The sequence below is a fragment of the Sipha flava genome, unplaced genomic scaffold (genome assembly GCF_003268045.1).
Source record: "Sipha flava isolate LNK unplaced genomic scaffold, YSA_version1 41_pilon_pilon, whole genome shotgun sequence".
Taxonomy (NCBI): domain Eukaryota; kingdom Metazoa; phylum Arthropoda; class Insecta; order Hemiptera; family Aphididae; genus Sipha; species Sipha flava.
In genome coordinates, this window is record NW_020273144.1 from 858276 (window position 1) to 876637 (window position 18362).

The window sequence follows — 18362 nt, forward strand, 5'->3', positions numbered from 1 at the left end:
TTGTAATTATTGACCCGTTATTGACATCGCGGTGAGCGCGGTGCTCACCTCGTAAGTATTTTGAAAACCACTTGTCTAATTATTTCTTAATTCCTCTGATACTATTTTTAACCTTCAATCGACACAATTCCAAATGTATTATTGTCAATTTAATAATTTTATAAATAATTCTTGATATGATATCGACATGCAATGTCCGTAAAGTGAGCGTTGTGCTCACCCCATAGGTAACATGGACCCAGATGAATAATAATATTTATTGTTCTATTACAGTGGCGTATTTACGGGGGAAGGGTCTAGGGGTATTGGACCCCCCTCAGAGCCTCTCCAAAAAATAAAAAATAAACTACAATTCTGACATATTTGCAGAATTAGCTACGTTAAACATTCGCAGGGAAATTGAAATTACTGTTGATGAAGTGATAGAGGAGTTGGCCAAAAAATCGAGACAACTGGAATTTATTTTATAACAATACTTTATAATATATAATGCTAAATAAAATATATAGGTATATATATATATATATATATATATATAATATTACATGACTATACGATTATTACATTACATATTTAGTTCAACTTCCTCCAAAAACTGCTTAAGGACGTAACTATTACAATATAATATATAGTTTATATTAATTATGTATAAACTGTAGACCATCCCCAGAAAAAATTGAAAATACGCCACTATTCTATTATATAATATTGCAATGTATTTTAAATAAAAATATCTAACAAAAAGAAAATATTAAAATAAATATTATTTAAAATATTGTATGAAAAAAAGATTTTTTTTTAAATTAATGTAGCATTTAATTTTTATTGTTTGAAACATTTGTAATCAGGAAAAATGTTTATAATTATATTTGTAAAATATTTAAATATAAATAATTTGGTTTTGGTTTCAATCGTATAAGCTTATTTAATAATAAATAATGATAAAAAATAACGAGGTGAGCGTGGCGCTCATTCAACACCAATGGCGGGACGTCATATAACGATATCAACGACGAGTTCAAATTATTCACTACTCACTAGAATTTAATGTAATTTTGTCGTAATGTTTTAAGAATAAAGAATCTGACAACAGAAATATTTAAAAAAATGTATACAAAAGTATTAGAAATATTTTTTGAATATATTTATATTTATATTTAAATGCTTATTAGCAAAGGTATTAAAAAAAATATTTTAATGCTTTTTAATTGAAGTATTTAAATACCTATTTGAAATACTTTCGAAAAGTATTTTTAACAACATTGGTAGGTACCCCGACGTAGGTGTCTAGGATTAAAGAAATACAATGAAAACCATTGGGTAGTCGATCTCTCAAGCGCGGGTAGACCTCACAAAAAATCGGTACTCTTTCCAAAGTTCTTATTGCTTTGTCGCGCGTGCGATGAACAAAACAAACAATTCTGAAACGTAACACGGACTCATACTAAGATAAAAAAATTAGTTGCTCTCGGTCTGTCAATATTGTCATCACACTTATCAAATCAATTCCGTTCTGTGGTTTCGTTTGAACTGGATTACGTCAGTAAAAATTAATTATTATCATGTTGCATATCGGTGTATGATTCTGAATAAACGCAATACGTGGATCATTTAATAATTATTAAGAATGACGTATATTCTATGCTTAAGTAGTCATATACGGAAAACAAACGTGTTTATTTAGCATTAGACATTTTTTTATTTTCAGCCACGCTCGGTGATCTTCTCGACTTTTGTTTCATTCTACTGTCTGTGATTTATTACCCACGTACTCTATTGTACTATATCGACACGTGTATAATATATTATTTATAGGTTGTAGTCTCGAGGGTCTGTTCAAGAGAATTTGACCTACTGAAAAAAGTGCAACCATGCAATTAGTACGAAATAATATCGCCAACAAATTACAAAACACATAAACAACATTAACGGTTTATAAAAGGTTAGTAATTTATGATGAAGTAAATGGACATCGAATTAATTTTAAAAAAAGTGTAATTTGACCCGTTAAACAAGTATAATTTAAAAAAAAATATAGACGTAAGTATTATACCTATACGTAAGAAACAATATGCAAGTATCGAGCAAAAAATTTATTGGTACAAACGAGTAGGTGTTTAATACTATTTATATTAAAAACCATTGATTATAAATACTCGTATTTACTAGTATTTATATTTTATAGTATTATTATAATTAATATTATTGTAATATTATAAAGTGGCGGTGTGACGGCAGATTTATGAGTCCCTGGACTCAAGTCAGTGGGTGTGTAGGTGGGTGAGTATTGACCATTGGGTATCGAGTGGGTATGTAGCATGTAGAACGAATAGTGGGAAAACTCTTTTTACAAGCTACCTTTAAATTTCTTTTTATGTGAGTGGGTGGGTGGGCAAAATCCTAACAGAATTCATGAAGTAAAATATTTCGCGCCGCCACTGATATTATATATTAACTAGTTTTTACAAGTATAATCAATGCTAAAACTAAAAATGTGCATTCAGGCCCGTACTGGGAGGGTACCGGCCTACTATTATAGGTAAACAGTCAGTCTACAATGTATTGTTTCGGGAATTTTTCAATGTGTTTGTCTCACAAAATTAATATTTGGTAGGATTCAAAAAAGTTAGAGGGGGCACTTCCTTATAACCTTTATGTTCAACAATCATGATAAGTTATGTGATGTTATTCATAATCCATGTCCCGTGATACTATAGAAAATAAATTTACTTTGTGTTATAAAGAATACGCTTTAAAATAATACACAAAAAGTTAGTGGAGTTTAATAAAAATACAATATTATTTTTTGTGAATTTTATTTCAAATTAATAATTAAAATTATAATTTTTTAAAGGTGTATAACAAATGTTAAACGTACAATTTACTTTATTCTCTCGCCCGCCATAGGCGCAACTAGGGGGGTGCTTGGGGGTGCTTCAGCACCCCCAGACTTTAATTTAGCACCCCCAGTTCAAAAACACCATAAATTGTAAAATCGCGTGAAAAAAATAATTTTGTTCATTTTACGCAAGTTATTTTTATTTGTCGTTTTTAGCAGAAACACAAATTGTTTGTGATGATTATAGTTATACGTTATATCAAATATTACGTGATATAATATATTAATATCGACAATATCGTAGCAGTCATAGATAATAAATTAGCAGCACGATTAAATATGTATATCTAAAATCGTGGTTAGCAGTAATCAATTGATATAATTTAAAAATATGAGGGTTAGATAACAGATAAGTGATAAATGGATAAAACCAGTAGTTTATTTATAGAATACTGTCACTGTAGTTTATTCGATAAATCGCCAAATGTCATTGTTCGGCTGTTCCACGAATTAGCTATTTGTTTATCAAAAATCATATTATAATGTATACTCAATACTGTATACCGTATACGTTCTACTCATTGACCATTGTCATTTTCTAAACCCATTACTGTACGGTTGACGGTTGTAATAAAATATATTTTGTTTTCTCATGTGAAGTGTTTTAACTGTAACCTATAATATAAATTTCAAAATGTATAGTATTTTTAATAGATTTAATAAAAAAAACAAAAAAAATAATCACTCTATAGAAGATGAAAATATTGAAAATATTGACGACCCTGGAACCACTCGTCAAAGTTCATCATGTGAATTAAAAGGAAATATTACAGTGGCACTTCCAGGTACCTATATAATATTAAAATAATTGAACTGCTCATCGCAATAGTAGCCTATTCCATCAATACATTAGAGGGAGTAAATTAGCTTAAAAGGTTTTATATTTAAACTTAATTTTTTTTTTTTTTTTTTGGTTTTTGTACGTAGTATTGTATTGAAGTTCAATCCTTCTGCGTTTTTTGGAATTAAAAGACTTAATTCTTCGTAGTTTATGTTAAATTGATAACTTTTACTTTTATACTTTTTGCACTTTTTTTTATTCAAAACAATTTATTTCAAAGTAAGCCAGTTTTGCATTTGTCATAATATTTATTTTTACTAAACAATGTATTGTTATTTAATTTTTATGGAGCAGGGCACTATACTTTACTTGTTAAAATTTTATAATAAACAAGTTTTTTTCAAATGGTTTTATATTAAAGAATGTGAAAAATCGCCACAGTCAAATTCAAACATTGCAACGTATTCTGGTTTAAGTTTAGCTGACTTAGGTACATTGGATACTGGACCATGTCGCCCTGTTCTCTCTGTAAGTTTCTTTTTGATTTTTAGAAAATATATTAATACTATGGAAGATTTTGCTAAAATAGAATGTATTATGGTGTATATAAAACCATTATACATTACTACATTAGCTATTTTATTATTAAATTAATATTTATCAAATAAAATATTTTATATTGAGGAATATTTTAAATTAAGTAATTTAAATATAAAAATGTTTAAAATATATTTTCAATTGTTAACTTTACCATTATAAAAATAAATAAACATTCATATCATGGACCTCATAAGTTTATTTGAATCCTTATAGGCTTACATAAAAACAAAATTTGGAAAGCAGTATAGGTCATTCCAAAGTGAATGGTATACAAATTATGAATGGTTAGAGTACAGCATAAAATGTAATGCTGCGTTTTGTTTTGTTTGCCGAATGTTCGGTACTAGCAAAGTTGAAGATATATGGACAAAAACTGGATGTAACAATTGGCAAAAAGTAAGTTACTTATTTAATTTTACAAATTTTTATAGAAATCTATAATTGATTAAATTAAATTAATTTTTTTTTTAATGAAGGATTAATCTATCAATAATTATGTATACATTCATAACTAGTTGTGCATAGGATATATTTGTATACTTAAAACATAAGTTTTATTAAAAGCTATTAATTGATAACTATATAAATGTGAATATACCTACTATTTAGTGTGTTAAGGAATTAATTTCTTTATTGTTAATTAAATTAATTTTGGTGTCTTTCAGTTTATTGTAAAAATAGGGAAACATCAAAACAGTGATGTACATAAAACAAATTTGACAAAAATGGTTGCATATACAACAAGCAAACAATCTGGTTCCATAATGGCCAAATTATCAGATGCTCACCACAATCAAATTGCAGAAAATAGAGCTTATATGGCCCAATTAATTGAAATTGTTTTGTATCTTGGTAAACAAGGTGTAGCATTACGGGGACATTCTGAGACATCTGATTCTTTAAACCAAGGTAATATAATATTAATAAAAAAGTAAAAAAAACTTGATTTCATTAAGTAATAAATAATATATTCAAGGTAATTTCAAAGAACTGTGCAATGTGTTTTCAAAATGTGTTCCAAATTTTAAAAATTATTATGATATTAAAATCAATCACACAAGTTGGAAAGTACAAGAAGAAATCATTCAAATAAGTGCTGATTATGCTAGGGAAAAAATAATTAAAGAAATTATAAATACTGGAATTTTTGCTATTATGGTTGATGAAGCCAGGTAAATTAAAAATTGTTTAACATTTGCCTGTAATCTGTTTTTATTATTAAAATTAAATTAAAATTGTTTAGATCTTATAAACAAGAACAATTAAGTATTTGCGTTAGATATGTGATTGGTCTTGATATAGTTGAAAGATTCTTAGAGTTTGTGGATGTCTCCAGTGGACAGGACGCTAACCATATTGTTGCAGCCATTTTCAAATGTTTTGAAAAATTAAAAATTAACATGTCAACTTGATACATAGTAGCTCAGTCCTATGATGGAGCAAGCGTTATGACGGGTTGTCTTGGAGGGGTGCAGGCAAAAATCAAAGAGCATTACCCTTGTGCACTTTATACACACTGTATGGCACATCGACTGAATTTAGTTGTTGTGGACATGTGTAAAGGAATCAAAGTATGTACTTTACAATATTATAATCTTTAATCTTATTTATGTGAATTTATAGAATTACTTTTTAAATTTTTTGTAGATTGCTCGAAGTGTTTTCAACATACTTGAGTCTGTATACGTACACTTTTCTCGCCCGTCCAACAGTTCTGAGTTAGTTAAAATTCAATTACAATTAGGGTTAAAGAAGGGTAATATTCTCAGGGTGTGTGATACACGCTGGATTTGCAGATATAAGAATTGTGAATCAATGTTGAACAATTATTCTGCAATTTTAAATTTTTTGAACAATGAAGTTGAAGTTCAAGCAGATAAAGATGTTGTTGAAGCTATAGGTAATGCAAATTGATTGATATTTTTATTATCTATGATATTTGACAATTATGAGTTCATTAATTTTTATAGGTATTCTAAACCAGATACAAAAGTGTCAATTCCTTGTTGTTATAATTATATTAAAAGAAGTTTTGAGCATTATAAATATTCTAAGTACTTCTTTACAATCTAAGACAGCAACTTTAGGTAAAGCAAGAAATGTGATTAATGGGGTCATCCAATCATTTACATGCCTAAGGTCTGATGATGAGTTTTCAAAATTATGGTCGACAGTTTTAGAGCTATCTAAGAAATATAATATAGAATTAAAAGTTCATCACATTGGTTTGTTTAAAAAAATATTATTTGTATTAAATTCATATGTAATTAAAATTATTTATTGAGCAAATGTTAAATTATTGTTAATGATTATAAAGGATCAAAACGTATAAGAGCACAACCGATTCATTTAAGGGAATTCCATTTGGAAACAACAACAGGTGCTGAACAGGATGATCAAATTAATGCTACAGATTCAGTAGAAGTGTATTGGAGGCGCTCAGTTTACTTTCCTATAATTGACACTATTATCAATAACCTAAAATTCAGATTTTCAGATGAAAGTCTTGAAATGGCTAGTTCGATTGATTGTTTTATGGAAATGGACTATGAAAAGAGTCAATACTTTATAAATCATTATAAAGTGTGTTATATTTCAATGCAAGTGATTTTTGTTATGTACTAATAATAATAAATAAATTAATTTTAATTTAAGGTTGTTATGAATATCAATTTGAATTTGTTGAAAGCGGAAATGCTTGTTATAAAGAACTGCTTACCTTCCAATTATAATCATGATGTTACTAAAGATATTTGTAAGGAGTCCACATTTCCAAACGTGTATAAAATGTTACAAGTTGCTCTTACAATTCCGGTGAGTTCTGCTACTTGTGAAAGAAGCTTTTCCTCAATGCGTCGTCTAAAAAACTGGCTAAGGGCAAGTATGGAGCAACAGCGTTTCACAGATTTATCAATATTGAATATTGAAAGAGATATTGTTAATAAAATTACTTCATCAGAAATACTAGAAAAATATTCAACTACTAAAAGAAAAATAATATTAGTATGACATGTAAGAATTTTGAATTATATATTTAGTTATAAAATGTACCTTATAAAAGTAACTGCTAAAAATTTTAAATTATATTATTAATACATAATAATTTTAACAAATTATAAAATAGATTTTTTTATTTGTATCGCCTAAATAATATAATATATGTAATATCAGGTATATTACTGTTAGTATACTTAAATATTGTGTGCCATGTTTTTATGGTTCATTTAAGAATGGTTATAGTAATTATAAGATTTAAATATGGTATTTGGGGGTGTGGGGGCATAGCCCCCACGGGTCTGTGTCCTCTACATAATTTTAGCACCCCCAGTGTTTGGCTTCTAGTTGCGCCTATGTCGCCCGCCATTAGAAAAACTCAGACAGCATACTATTTTGATAAACAAAAGCCAAAAACAGGTATCACGATAGAACAATACCACAGAATATAATACAGTCATACGGTTACAGGCTTGGTTATCAATTTATTTATTCTGTCATCTGTGATAACATTAATTATTATAACACATGTGTATAAATATATAATATATACATAATATATGATATGCATGAAGCCAGGGGCGTATTTATAGGGGAGCCGAGGGGGCCCAGGCCTCCTCCCCTGAAATGCAAAACCCCATTGTTAAAGATTGTTATTTTTAACATGGATATGTCTTAATGCTGACAAATTAATGATTAATTAACTTAAAGGTTTCCAAAAATTTGTTGCGACACTGAAAATGTTGCTTATGCGATAATTTAAAATTTTATATTTATAAAATATGTTCATTCCTTTAAGAAAATATGCGGTGAAGTTTAAGTGACTATAATAAAGAAATTGTTTTTTACTATGTAGTTTTTATAATTTTAAAAAATTATAATTCATTAAAAAAAGTGAGTTTCTTATGTCTCTGATGGTGTAAAGACAGTCAAGAAGTCTTATAGTATTAAAGTAATTTTTATCGTAATAGTGTGCTTCACCCCAAAAATCAAGTACATAATCGGCCCCCTCCAAAATAAAAACCTATATATGCCACTGCATTAAGCACGGTAAATACTAGATTTACTACCAAAAATCTGATTCATACTAGATTTCAGTATAATATAATTAATTATATATATATATATATATAGGATTTTCTATAATTGTGCCTTGGGATCATTTAAAAAATATAATTAGGTACCAAGATGCTATAAACAGATAATTTGTTCACTATTCTGCAATCTTAGTAAAAAAAATTTCCACGGCCGCGGCCTACTGTGCTGTGGAACAGTAGCACAGTGGGCCAATCTGCCCCTGAGTACATTAAAAGAAAATTAAAATTAAAACAATTCAACATTTATATTGAATAGGTAACGAACGTAATCCTCATATATTTCATTGTAAATATAGTTTTAAACGTCAGTATAAAATGCACAGACCCAAATGGTCGTTTTTATTTAACTGATATCCTAAATTTATCTTCTACAGTTACATATGAAACTATATTGTAACAATAATTATTACATTTTATTGTTAAAAACGGGGTGTTATAAAAAGATCAAATTAATTCCATAAAATATGTATCTAATGTAAAAGTGTTAGTCATAAGTTCAGAACTTTATATTACAGAATATTTTACTAAGCACTATTATTTTAAAGTCAATAATAGAACACCTACTAGAAAAAGGCAATTTATTGGCACACTTATAATTAAAAATAAATATATGTAGGTGCTTAACATAAACGTGTACAATTATCAAACATTATTATTTTGAATTGTAGTAACTCAATAATAACTATATAACAAACAAAATGTAAATCAATAAATATTGGTCATTTTAAGTAAATTTGAAAATGTTGAATTTTTCGAACAGACATTGAGTACAACTTCATTGAACGTCACATCGAACTGTACTTGAGTCCATTCATTACTGTCTATAACTCTTGTACATAGATTGAAAAATATATGGATTGCGTTGAGTGCGTATAAATTCTGTAAATTGTAAGAAAAATTTAACTTGGATGCAAATATTATTATTTTTCAATTTTAAAAGTCTATTACTGTGAACATTTTATTGCTTAATGTTGTTAAGTGCCTGAGTAAATTATAAAATATTTGAAATGCAACTTTCATTTAAACATTATTATTTTAACTACCTACCGAGTTACTACATTTGGATCACTTAGAAACATAGTAATATATGGTTTTAAAACGAAATATTTTTTTTTTCTGCTTATAATATTTTAAACGAATAATTTTCTAAATTGAAATATTGAAAATAATGTCATTATTTAAGATGTAATATATATAATTTCAATAACATATTATGTGTCATCGCTAATATCAATTTTGTATACATTATAAAAAATAAATAAATATATTAGTTAAAGTATCTACCTCCCAAGCTTCTCACCATCAAATTAATTATTGTTGGATTGGAGTTTTTAATAGATAGTACAATTTTCATGGAATCCAATTAATTTGGTATTCATTATTCATAAAATAAATAGTTTACCTTAGGTAATGAAAAGCAGTTTTCATTGATGAGATCCAAATTTCTTCTATAACATGGAAATACATTCAGTGGCAAATTTCGAGGAAGCTTTTTTAATTCATTAATATTGCCAATAAATCCTGGCCATCGTTTTATTACACCTTGAAGAATTGCATCAAATATTTGATCCATAATGTTTTTCATCTAAATTTTATTATTATTTTTTTAAACAAAATCAAATTAAATTTTTATTATGTTATACGAGTACTTACAATTTTATTATTTTCAGAGTATTGTTTCCGTTTGTTCATAGTATTATTCACTCCGATGCGATTTTTACTAAGCTGATATAATTTAGTTGAATTTTTTAAATTTTTTTCTTTTTCATTTGTGTTCTGTTAAAATATAACACAAATTAAAATATTATGTAATATTAAAATACAAACAATTGTAGTATTGTCTATATATTTATTATCAATTATTTATTATTTTCCTTATAAATAGAACGCGGATTTGTATGCACTTAAAAGTATCAAAATATGCCATATAATGTGCAGTAAAAATCATGAAAATATGCAAAAAATATGCAGTAAAAATTATGAAAATATGAAAAAAATATGCAAGAATTTTTTATTTATTTAAAATTTATAATTGAACTTATAAAAATTAATTATTTAAATACTTAATACAAAAAAATTTAGGGATTATTCTGAACTTAATTTATTTTTAAAATTTTATTTATTATTAAAATAAAAAATCATATGCATTTCAAGTTTCTTCTGTAAAGCTGTGTCGTTTATCGGTTAACATATTTTTAAAGACTGAAAACGAATCCTCGATGTCAACCGAAGTTATTGAGGCATATTTGAAGCAAGTGGTATGTCGATAATCGACTGACACAGCAAGAGTGATTAAGTTTACGTCGTAATTGATTATTTATTTTATAACAAATATGTACATAAATTATTATTTAGTGACTATGAAATTTATTTTTAATTTTTCTACTTGACAAAATATTATTTTATAAATTTTTTTTTAAATTTTAATTTCAATATGCAATAAATTTTGAATTTTGCCAAAATATGTAAAAATATGCAATAACCTCTAAATATGCAGAAATATGCAAAAAAAAAAATTCACCATTAGCTTCAAATTATGATGATTCGTGGAAATAACTGACAAAAATCCAAAAATATTGAAAGGAAAAAATTATGCGGTTGCATAGAAATTCGTGCTCTACTTATAAATATGTTATGTGTTATTTTTGCTGATCTAATAAAGCCATATGCAAGTAGTAGTAGTAGTAGTAACACTTATTATGTTAGTTAACTAAAGGTATACCGACTTATCGTATCCAAATCATAAAGCAATCATTTAATGTTAAAAATGTATTTCTTAGTTTTTGTAACAAATATTGTAATATTTTTTATTTATTTATTAACGTCCATTCGAACAAAAAGTGAACCTATATAATATTACAATAAACAAAAGAAGAAAAAACAGTAAATATAGAACATTAACTATAGAATATTAAAATAACTGTAAAGTATTAAAATTAATAGTAAATATCAGTTATTTATTCAAAACCGAGGTACAAACAGTGAAGTTTAAATTCGTTATCAAAATTAAAGTCAAAAGCAATACTGTTGCAATCTCATTTTCGTACGACATAAGGCTCATCAAAACTATATCGTTATGAATAGAAAAGTACGTAAAATTTAATCGTGAAACGAGAATTAAAAATGCAAATATACTAGCTTACTATATTAAATATTTCAGAACAGCTTATTTTGTTGTTTAATCATTTGTGAATAAATAATGTATTATTATGTCTGCATATATAAGAATATAAAACAAGTTCGAGTCTTAAGTTAGCTAAATAGTTTAATTTAAATGTATATGATATATACTTTAAAAACAGGATTGGACATTATAAAACGTTGAATCAGACTACCTTGGTAAAAACTTCATATTATAAATTCATACTCAATAAATTAATGAACTGGTGAGCAGTACAACCAAATAATATTGTTGAAATCCCAACATTGTCGTTTAACGAATTCCAGCATACGCTTAGATTTTGAATAAAAGAAACTGATTTAAAAATAAGGCTGTTTATAGAGTTGTTAAATATTAAAGTATTTTTAAGTCTGGTGAACGATATGGACACTCATTTATCGATATTTATTTTTAATCTACTTATGGCATACCAATTCAAAAAAATTACAAGATCCAACAATATATACGATATATACAGAATTAATCTCGATATGCATTTTCAGGTCATCAGCAAACAGCGACATTTTACAAAAATTAAACATATATTATACGTCGTTCATAAATAATAAAAAAAACAAAAATGATAGATGTCCACTATGGGGATACCAAAAGTTATGGCGGATGGAGTAGAAATCTTGCTAAAACTTATTAACTGTTACGTTCTCCCTTAAATATGAACTTAATCAAAATAATATTGGGTCACTAATGCCAAGAATAATAAGTTTATTAATTAACAGTATGTGGATCACTGCTTTATTTTGTCGAATGCGCTACGAAAGTCAGTATGGTACTAAGTGAGATGGTGTTAACTTATCCCTTTTTTTCAATGATACTAAGAACTTGAATATAATATACTAAACAATCGATTTTTGTGATTGAAAGCCATGCTGATCATTTATTATAATGTTTTTGTATAACTCTGATTTTTTAGGCTCAACCAAGTTTTCAAAAAGATTCGACACTGTGCTTAATTTGGATATTGGACAATAATTATTTATAGAAGTTTGATTATCTGATTTAATAATAGTTAGAAACAAGAATCTTAATAATTTTTTAATGATTTACTTATTTACTTCAAATAGGTTTTTCCGAATCTTAATATGAAGTAGACAATTTTTTCAAAAATATCGAATCATTCATTACGTTCTATTGAATCAGCAATTAATTATTTGTTTTTAATCAATTTTTACGCATAGACACTGGAAAATTACTCAGAACTAAATAACAATTATGATTACTTTGAATTATATACGAGTATTTATAATGTTTTTTAATATATATATAAACTAACAATGAAAATTAATGTTAAACAATAAAAACCACTCGTTATAGTATTTAAAATGGTTAATAATCAGCATCATAAGTACATATATATATATATATATGCATATTATGTAAATTAGATATACGTACATTATTTTTTGTTGAAGATTGAGTGTTATAGTGATTAAAATTTGTTGAAAATACTCCGGATGGTTTTCCAATATATGAGGACAGTTTATCCTGACCAACATTAAAATCTCCATATGGCATAACATTACTTAATTTTACTAAATTCCTTACATGGTTAAAATGATTTAGAACGGTTCTTGTTTCGAAAAATTCATTTACTTGCCCCGGATAAAATACACCGATCTTCACCTATAAACCGTTATAATATTATGTTAAAATTATATTTTATCCAATATTCTGTTTTAAATAAAAATAAAATGTTACATTATCTTGATCTTCGATCCACGTAACACTGAATTCATCGCCTAAACATATAATAGATGTTTCGTTGTCATCATCACCACTGCAATATATTGACCATGAACTTTCCCTAGGTCCGGCTGCAGTGACAGCAAATACTAACATAATATCGATTATTTATCTATTATGTATTTATCATAGTTATAATACTTTTAGAATTAAAAATTATGTAATTTTTAAAGTATCCTTACTGTTACTGGATTCACTCAGAATACCATCGAATAAAGAACCAGCTTTACACGCTTCTACATACAAAAGCATCTAAAATGATTGCATATAAGCATAAATGTATAAGCATAAATTATTATATTTTTAAGTGCCCTATATCAATGATGAAAAATAACTACATTTTAAAATCTTACTCTGTGAAATTTGCCACTTTTATACATAGAATTTAATGTAATGTTTAGTTCGTCTGCGTATAGGTAATCTTTAGGAAACGCTAATATACCCGAAGATCCATGACCGACGAAATTCACAAAAATATTATCTCTTTCTTTACTATATAACATAATATACATGTATCCGCTAACAATGTTGACCATCGTTTCTAAAAATCATACCATACGATAACAGTAATATGTCTTACCTTTCAATTACACGACCTGAACCAATATTTTGCATAGCTATCTTGTTTCCAGTTAAAACATGCAAAAAATTGTCACTATTTACATCCTATAGAAATTAATCATCAGTCATGATATAACATAATTTATAAATTATTTTACCTACTTCACCATTATAGTCAACTCGTAGACCTTGATGTACATTTGAACCAGTAGGACTGTTGAACAGCTGTCCTGGAAACGGATTTCTGTATTTAAAAGAACATATATGCATTACTTCCTCGTATAATACGTTTTTAATAAAAATTATTAAATGTAGAATTACATTTCTTTTAATGAAGAAAAGTTACTCGTATTTTTACTTATATTAAAAAAAAATATAAAAACTTCAGTAAATTTGTTTTTAAAAATATTACTAATAATGAACATACTCGATATCATAGGCCACATCATCTGTCATCATCACAATTATATGGTCAGTCCGCAAACCATTATTTAATAATATTTGGTAAGCATGAGCAACATCAGCCTAAAAACTAGAGTCATTATTAGTTTCCTTAATTTATTCATATTTGACTAGAATACGTGATGAGTTTAATGATAATAACAAACATCAAAAATATATTTTTATACCTGATGTCTGTAATTATACCAGCCTTTTGAACCAGCAACCAAAATTACCCAGGTTTCTCTTTTAGATTCCAAAAGTTCCAAACATTTATCAATAAAATTACTCGGACCAATTTTAATGATCATCGCTGCAATGAATATCGTAAGCAGCACCAAAATTAAACTTAACGTCAAGATTATCCATAAATCTGTAAGTAATAAAAATAATATTTAGTCGGTAAGTTATGTAATATGATTCATACTTACATTTAAGTTTATTGTTCAACATTTTATTGGAAAAAATACAGCATTTTTCGAAACCAATTTCAAAATAAATACTTTATAGGTACTTCATTATTTTATGCATTCTACTGTAAGTACTATTCTATACTATATTATTGTAATAATATATTACAATTGAATAGAGATTGCACAATCTATGTTTTATGTAATTCTAAATATTTAAACGAAGATAAAATAATTGAAGTGCCTCTTAAAGCGATAATGCACTGTGTTATAATTATATAACAATCGTATTTTGTGTTCTTTCGTTAAAGAATTCAGTTTCAGATGTTTACATTTCTTTAAAAAAAAAAATAGTGTCCTTCAAAAATCTATCATTGGAGAGAGAATGAAAATTTTTGTTTACCTATGAATCAGCGTCATATAGAAATAATAGAATATGTATACGTTATGCAATGTTTGAGAAGCATTATTCTACATAGTGTATTTTAGAATTAACATTTATCGATATAAAATTATTAATTATATAAATACCTATACTAAAATTTGTAAAATTAATCAATAAATAAATAATCTTAAATACTTATAATTTGTATGTCAAAATGCAAAATACAAATGAAAATACTAGTTGAAAACTTAATGTATACCCGGTATGCAAAATCCTATAGCATAGTAGTCCCATAGTTGTCACACTGACGGTTGAGAAGTTACGAATAAGTGCCTGTTAACTTCTCAAAGATGTGTTATGGACGCTTAACGCCAGGTTGAACGAAGTTACTGTATGCAATATCAACATGTGATTACTATGAGTAGTCAATAATGTCATATTGAGAGGTTAATAATATTAGTACATAAAGATTAACGGAACTTCTCATTTTCTGCGCATAGACATCGCAATGATAATTGTCCAAAAAATAAAATATATATAAATATATATTATTATTATATTATATTATTATATTTATATATATAAATTATAAACAGTGGCGTGTTTAGAAGTAAGCTATGAGGCTAGTGCCTAGGATTGCTTTTTTTGAAGATCGAGAGTTTAGATATTTGGTAGAATTATTTAAATACGTTTTATATAAAAATATGTTTTGATTTATGATAAATGTCGTTTATGTGAAACAGTCATATGGATATTTTCTAAAAATATAACAGTTATTGAAAAAATAACAATAATGTTGTTCTCATTGCCACTACACGTATCGATTTTTTTAGACTTTCGAACAATTGCAAGAGGAAATCACTGTTTATTAATTTTAACAATAATTGACAATTTAAGTCCAATAATTTTTAATTTTTCATTTACTTAAAATTAATATTAACGTTGCCAACCTATACGAGTAGTTTGGAACTGAAAATCTCAGTCGAGCCAAACCAGGTAGGTAACTAATCATAATTTTATTTAAACTTCTAGCAAAATATATTTTCACCTACTTTTAAAATATAAAATTACTCAACAAAGTGTACGTTAGTCACAGCTAAAACAATTTTATTAATATACACGAGTAATTGGGCTTTTTTTATATTTATAAGATATAATATTTTAGTACATAAAATAAGACATTTTTATTTATTTAAATATAATATAATTTATGTTACTAATATAAAGTCTAACCTCCGATTTTTCATATGAGAAAATCATTTAATAAAATCATCAACTGGTATACTTATTTCATTATAAATGTGCAACAGTTAGCAAGCCCGCATAAACGATCCTGGCCTATTTTTGAGCGTCGCCATGTTTTAGTCGACAGTACAAGGATAAAACAAATAGTAAATACAGATAATTAGATAATAACATGTAGAAGGTAGATACTATCTAGATTTATAAAATCGCCAAAACGAAATGATAACACTAAATATTTTGATCAGGTTCGAACATTAGATAACAAGGAAATTTTAAAATCTATGGGTTTGTCCGGGTTATCAATATATCACACTCGTAATATTAATTACTTCATGAAAAAAAAAATCAAGACAATTGCAAAAACACTAAAAACAATTAATAACAATGTACCTACGTATATTATACGGCCCATGGAGGAATGTCCCCCCTACAGGTACGTCAGTGGACTAGATTACTCGGCAATGGCACCGACTTATATTTTATTTATTGGGGCGAAATATACAAATTAGTTTCCATCACCACTTGCTAAGTTAGAGCAAAATAATGACCGACAACATGATTATATAGTAAATTAAATCATCACAAAGTTAAATACTGGGGCAAACTGCTCTATAAAAGTACTTATAACTGTCCGGCGCCATTGGTACTCGGAATAAAACTGACTTAAACATTAATAACATGACAAAAAAAAAATTAGTAAAGAAATATTTTATTTATTATCAGTTATCAAAAACTCATTATATTTAAAATTTAATTAACAGACCGATTTGAATAGCACCCATAAATAATATTTTTTCTGAATTTCATCGGTGGTTTTCTCACGAAACATCCGAGTTGTGTTTGCGGTATTCTCTTGACATGTACAAGTTGCGTCCTGATTTATAATTTGCACCTCGATAGTTCGAATCAGTTGGGGGCAAAAAAAAATTCGAGTTACCGGAAATATTTTTTCATTTAAAACACAAAGACTTCATTTTATTATTGTATTTATTTATATATTTACTAAAAAATGTATAATACATGTAGGTATGTATATTGTATTAAAATTTAAAAAAAGTATAAAGTAATAAATATGTATATGTATAAATTATATGTAATAAAGAAAATACAATGTAATGAATAAAGTAGAACTATTTTTTTAAAGAACTCTGAAATTTTTGATTGTTTTTTATTGTTTGACCTATCTGTAACATTTTCAATAATATTTACCGCGGAAAAAAATCTCTTTTCCAATTTCTCGTTGTTCTTGAATGTATTTACGTAGGTACAACCTACGATGCAAACTATCTAATGCATGAGTAGTTTTAGGTAAAGCCATATTATATCGTTGAATTTATAACTGTACCTTTTAAGGGGGCTGGAGCGTAGCATGTTTTAAGGAGTAATATTTAGGCATTTTATATCACATGAACATTTGGGCTGTGTCAATGTGTGAGTAGTAAATGAACATTAGTGTGTGTAATCCGTTATCGTTAATCGTACATTGACTAAAATACAAATTCCCGGAACTACGATAATAATTAAAATGAACATTTTATTAAGGGGGCTGGGGCAACAATTTTTTTTCATACTTTCAACTTAATAAGCGAAAGTAAATTTAACATACTTCCAGTAGCTCATTTTAAATTTTGAATAACTAATTTTGGTTTGTCTTCCTCTTTTCTAAGTTTTCTCGGAAGTAGAATCTCATATTTTTAATTTTTTCGCTATCTACAACTAAGTCAAGTATACGTTTATTTTGAGAAAAATATAAACGTACTATGTATCATACTACAATAACTAAAAAAAAGTAAATCTATTTCCGAGCAAACCTAGAAAAGAGACGAACGAATTCAATCATGTTTTCAAAATAAATATAAGTCAATCGATACTAGGTGAATTTTTATTTCTCTTTTGGTACGGTTTGCATCAAATTTCTGCCCTACAACCGGAGCAAAAATATTTTCTTCGTTCCATTAACTTGTGCATACGTATATGGGCGTTGGAACATTTCTAAGAATCTTAGTAGCCAACACCCGTAATCTGAAC

The 18362-nt window shown here is 27.0% G+C and overlaps 1 protein-coding gene and 1 pseudogene across 2 annotated transcripts; one reads left to right on the top strand and one right to left on the bottom strand.

Moving 5' to 3' along the window:
- The first annotated feature begins 2903 nt into the window (after positions 1 to 2903).
- LOC112689051 lies at positions 2904 to 7265 on the top strand (annotated as a pseudogene).
- Positions 7266 to 8432: 1167 nt separating this feature from the next.
- LOC112688960 (legumain-like) lies at positions 8433 to 14765 on the bottom strand. Of its 2 annotated transcripts, XM_025562408.1 has the most exons (12): positions 14726 to 14765; positions 14483 to 14667; positions 14281 to 14378; positions 14016 to 14097; positions 13873 to 13958; positions 13646 to 13784; positions 13475 to 13544; positions 13248 to 13381; positions 12945 to 13172; positions 10025 to 10147; positions 9774 to 9956; positions 8433 to 9250 (listed from the first exon to the last, which is right to left on the bottom strand). In XM_025562408.1, exons 1-12 carry the CDS (start codon positions 14745 to 14747, stop codon positions 9077 to 9079), a joined length of 1524 nt encoding a protein of 507 aa, XP_025418193.1. In that variant the 5' UTR covers positions 14748 to 14765; the 3' UTR covers positions 8433 to 9076. The 2 variants fall into 2 exon arrangements, with proteins under 2 accessions (XP_025418193.1, XP_025418195.1); XM_025562410.1 differs by lacking the exon at positions 14726 to 14765 and having other exon boundaries at positions 14281 to 14385; positions 14483 to 14575.
- Between the last annotated feature and the right edge of the window lie 3597 nt (positions 14766 to 18362).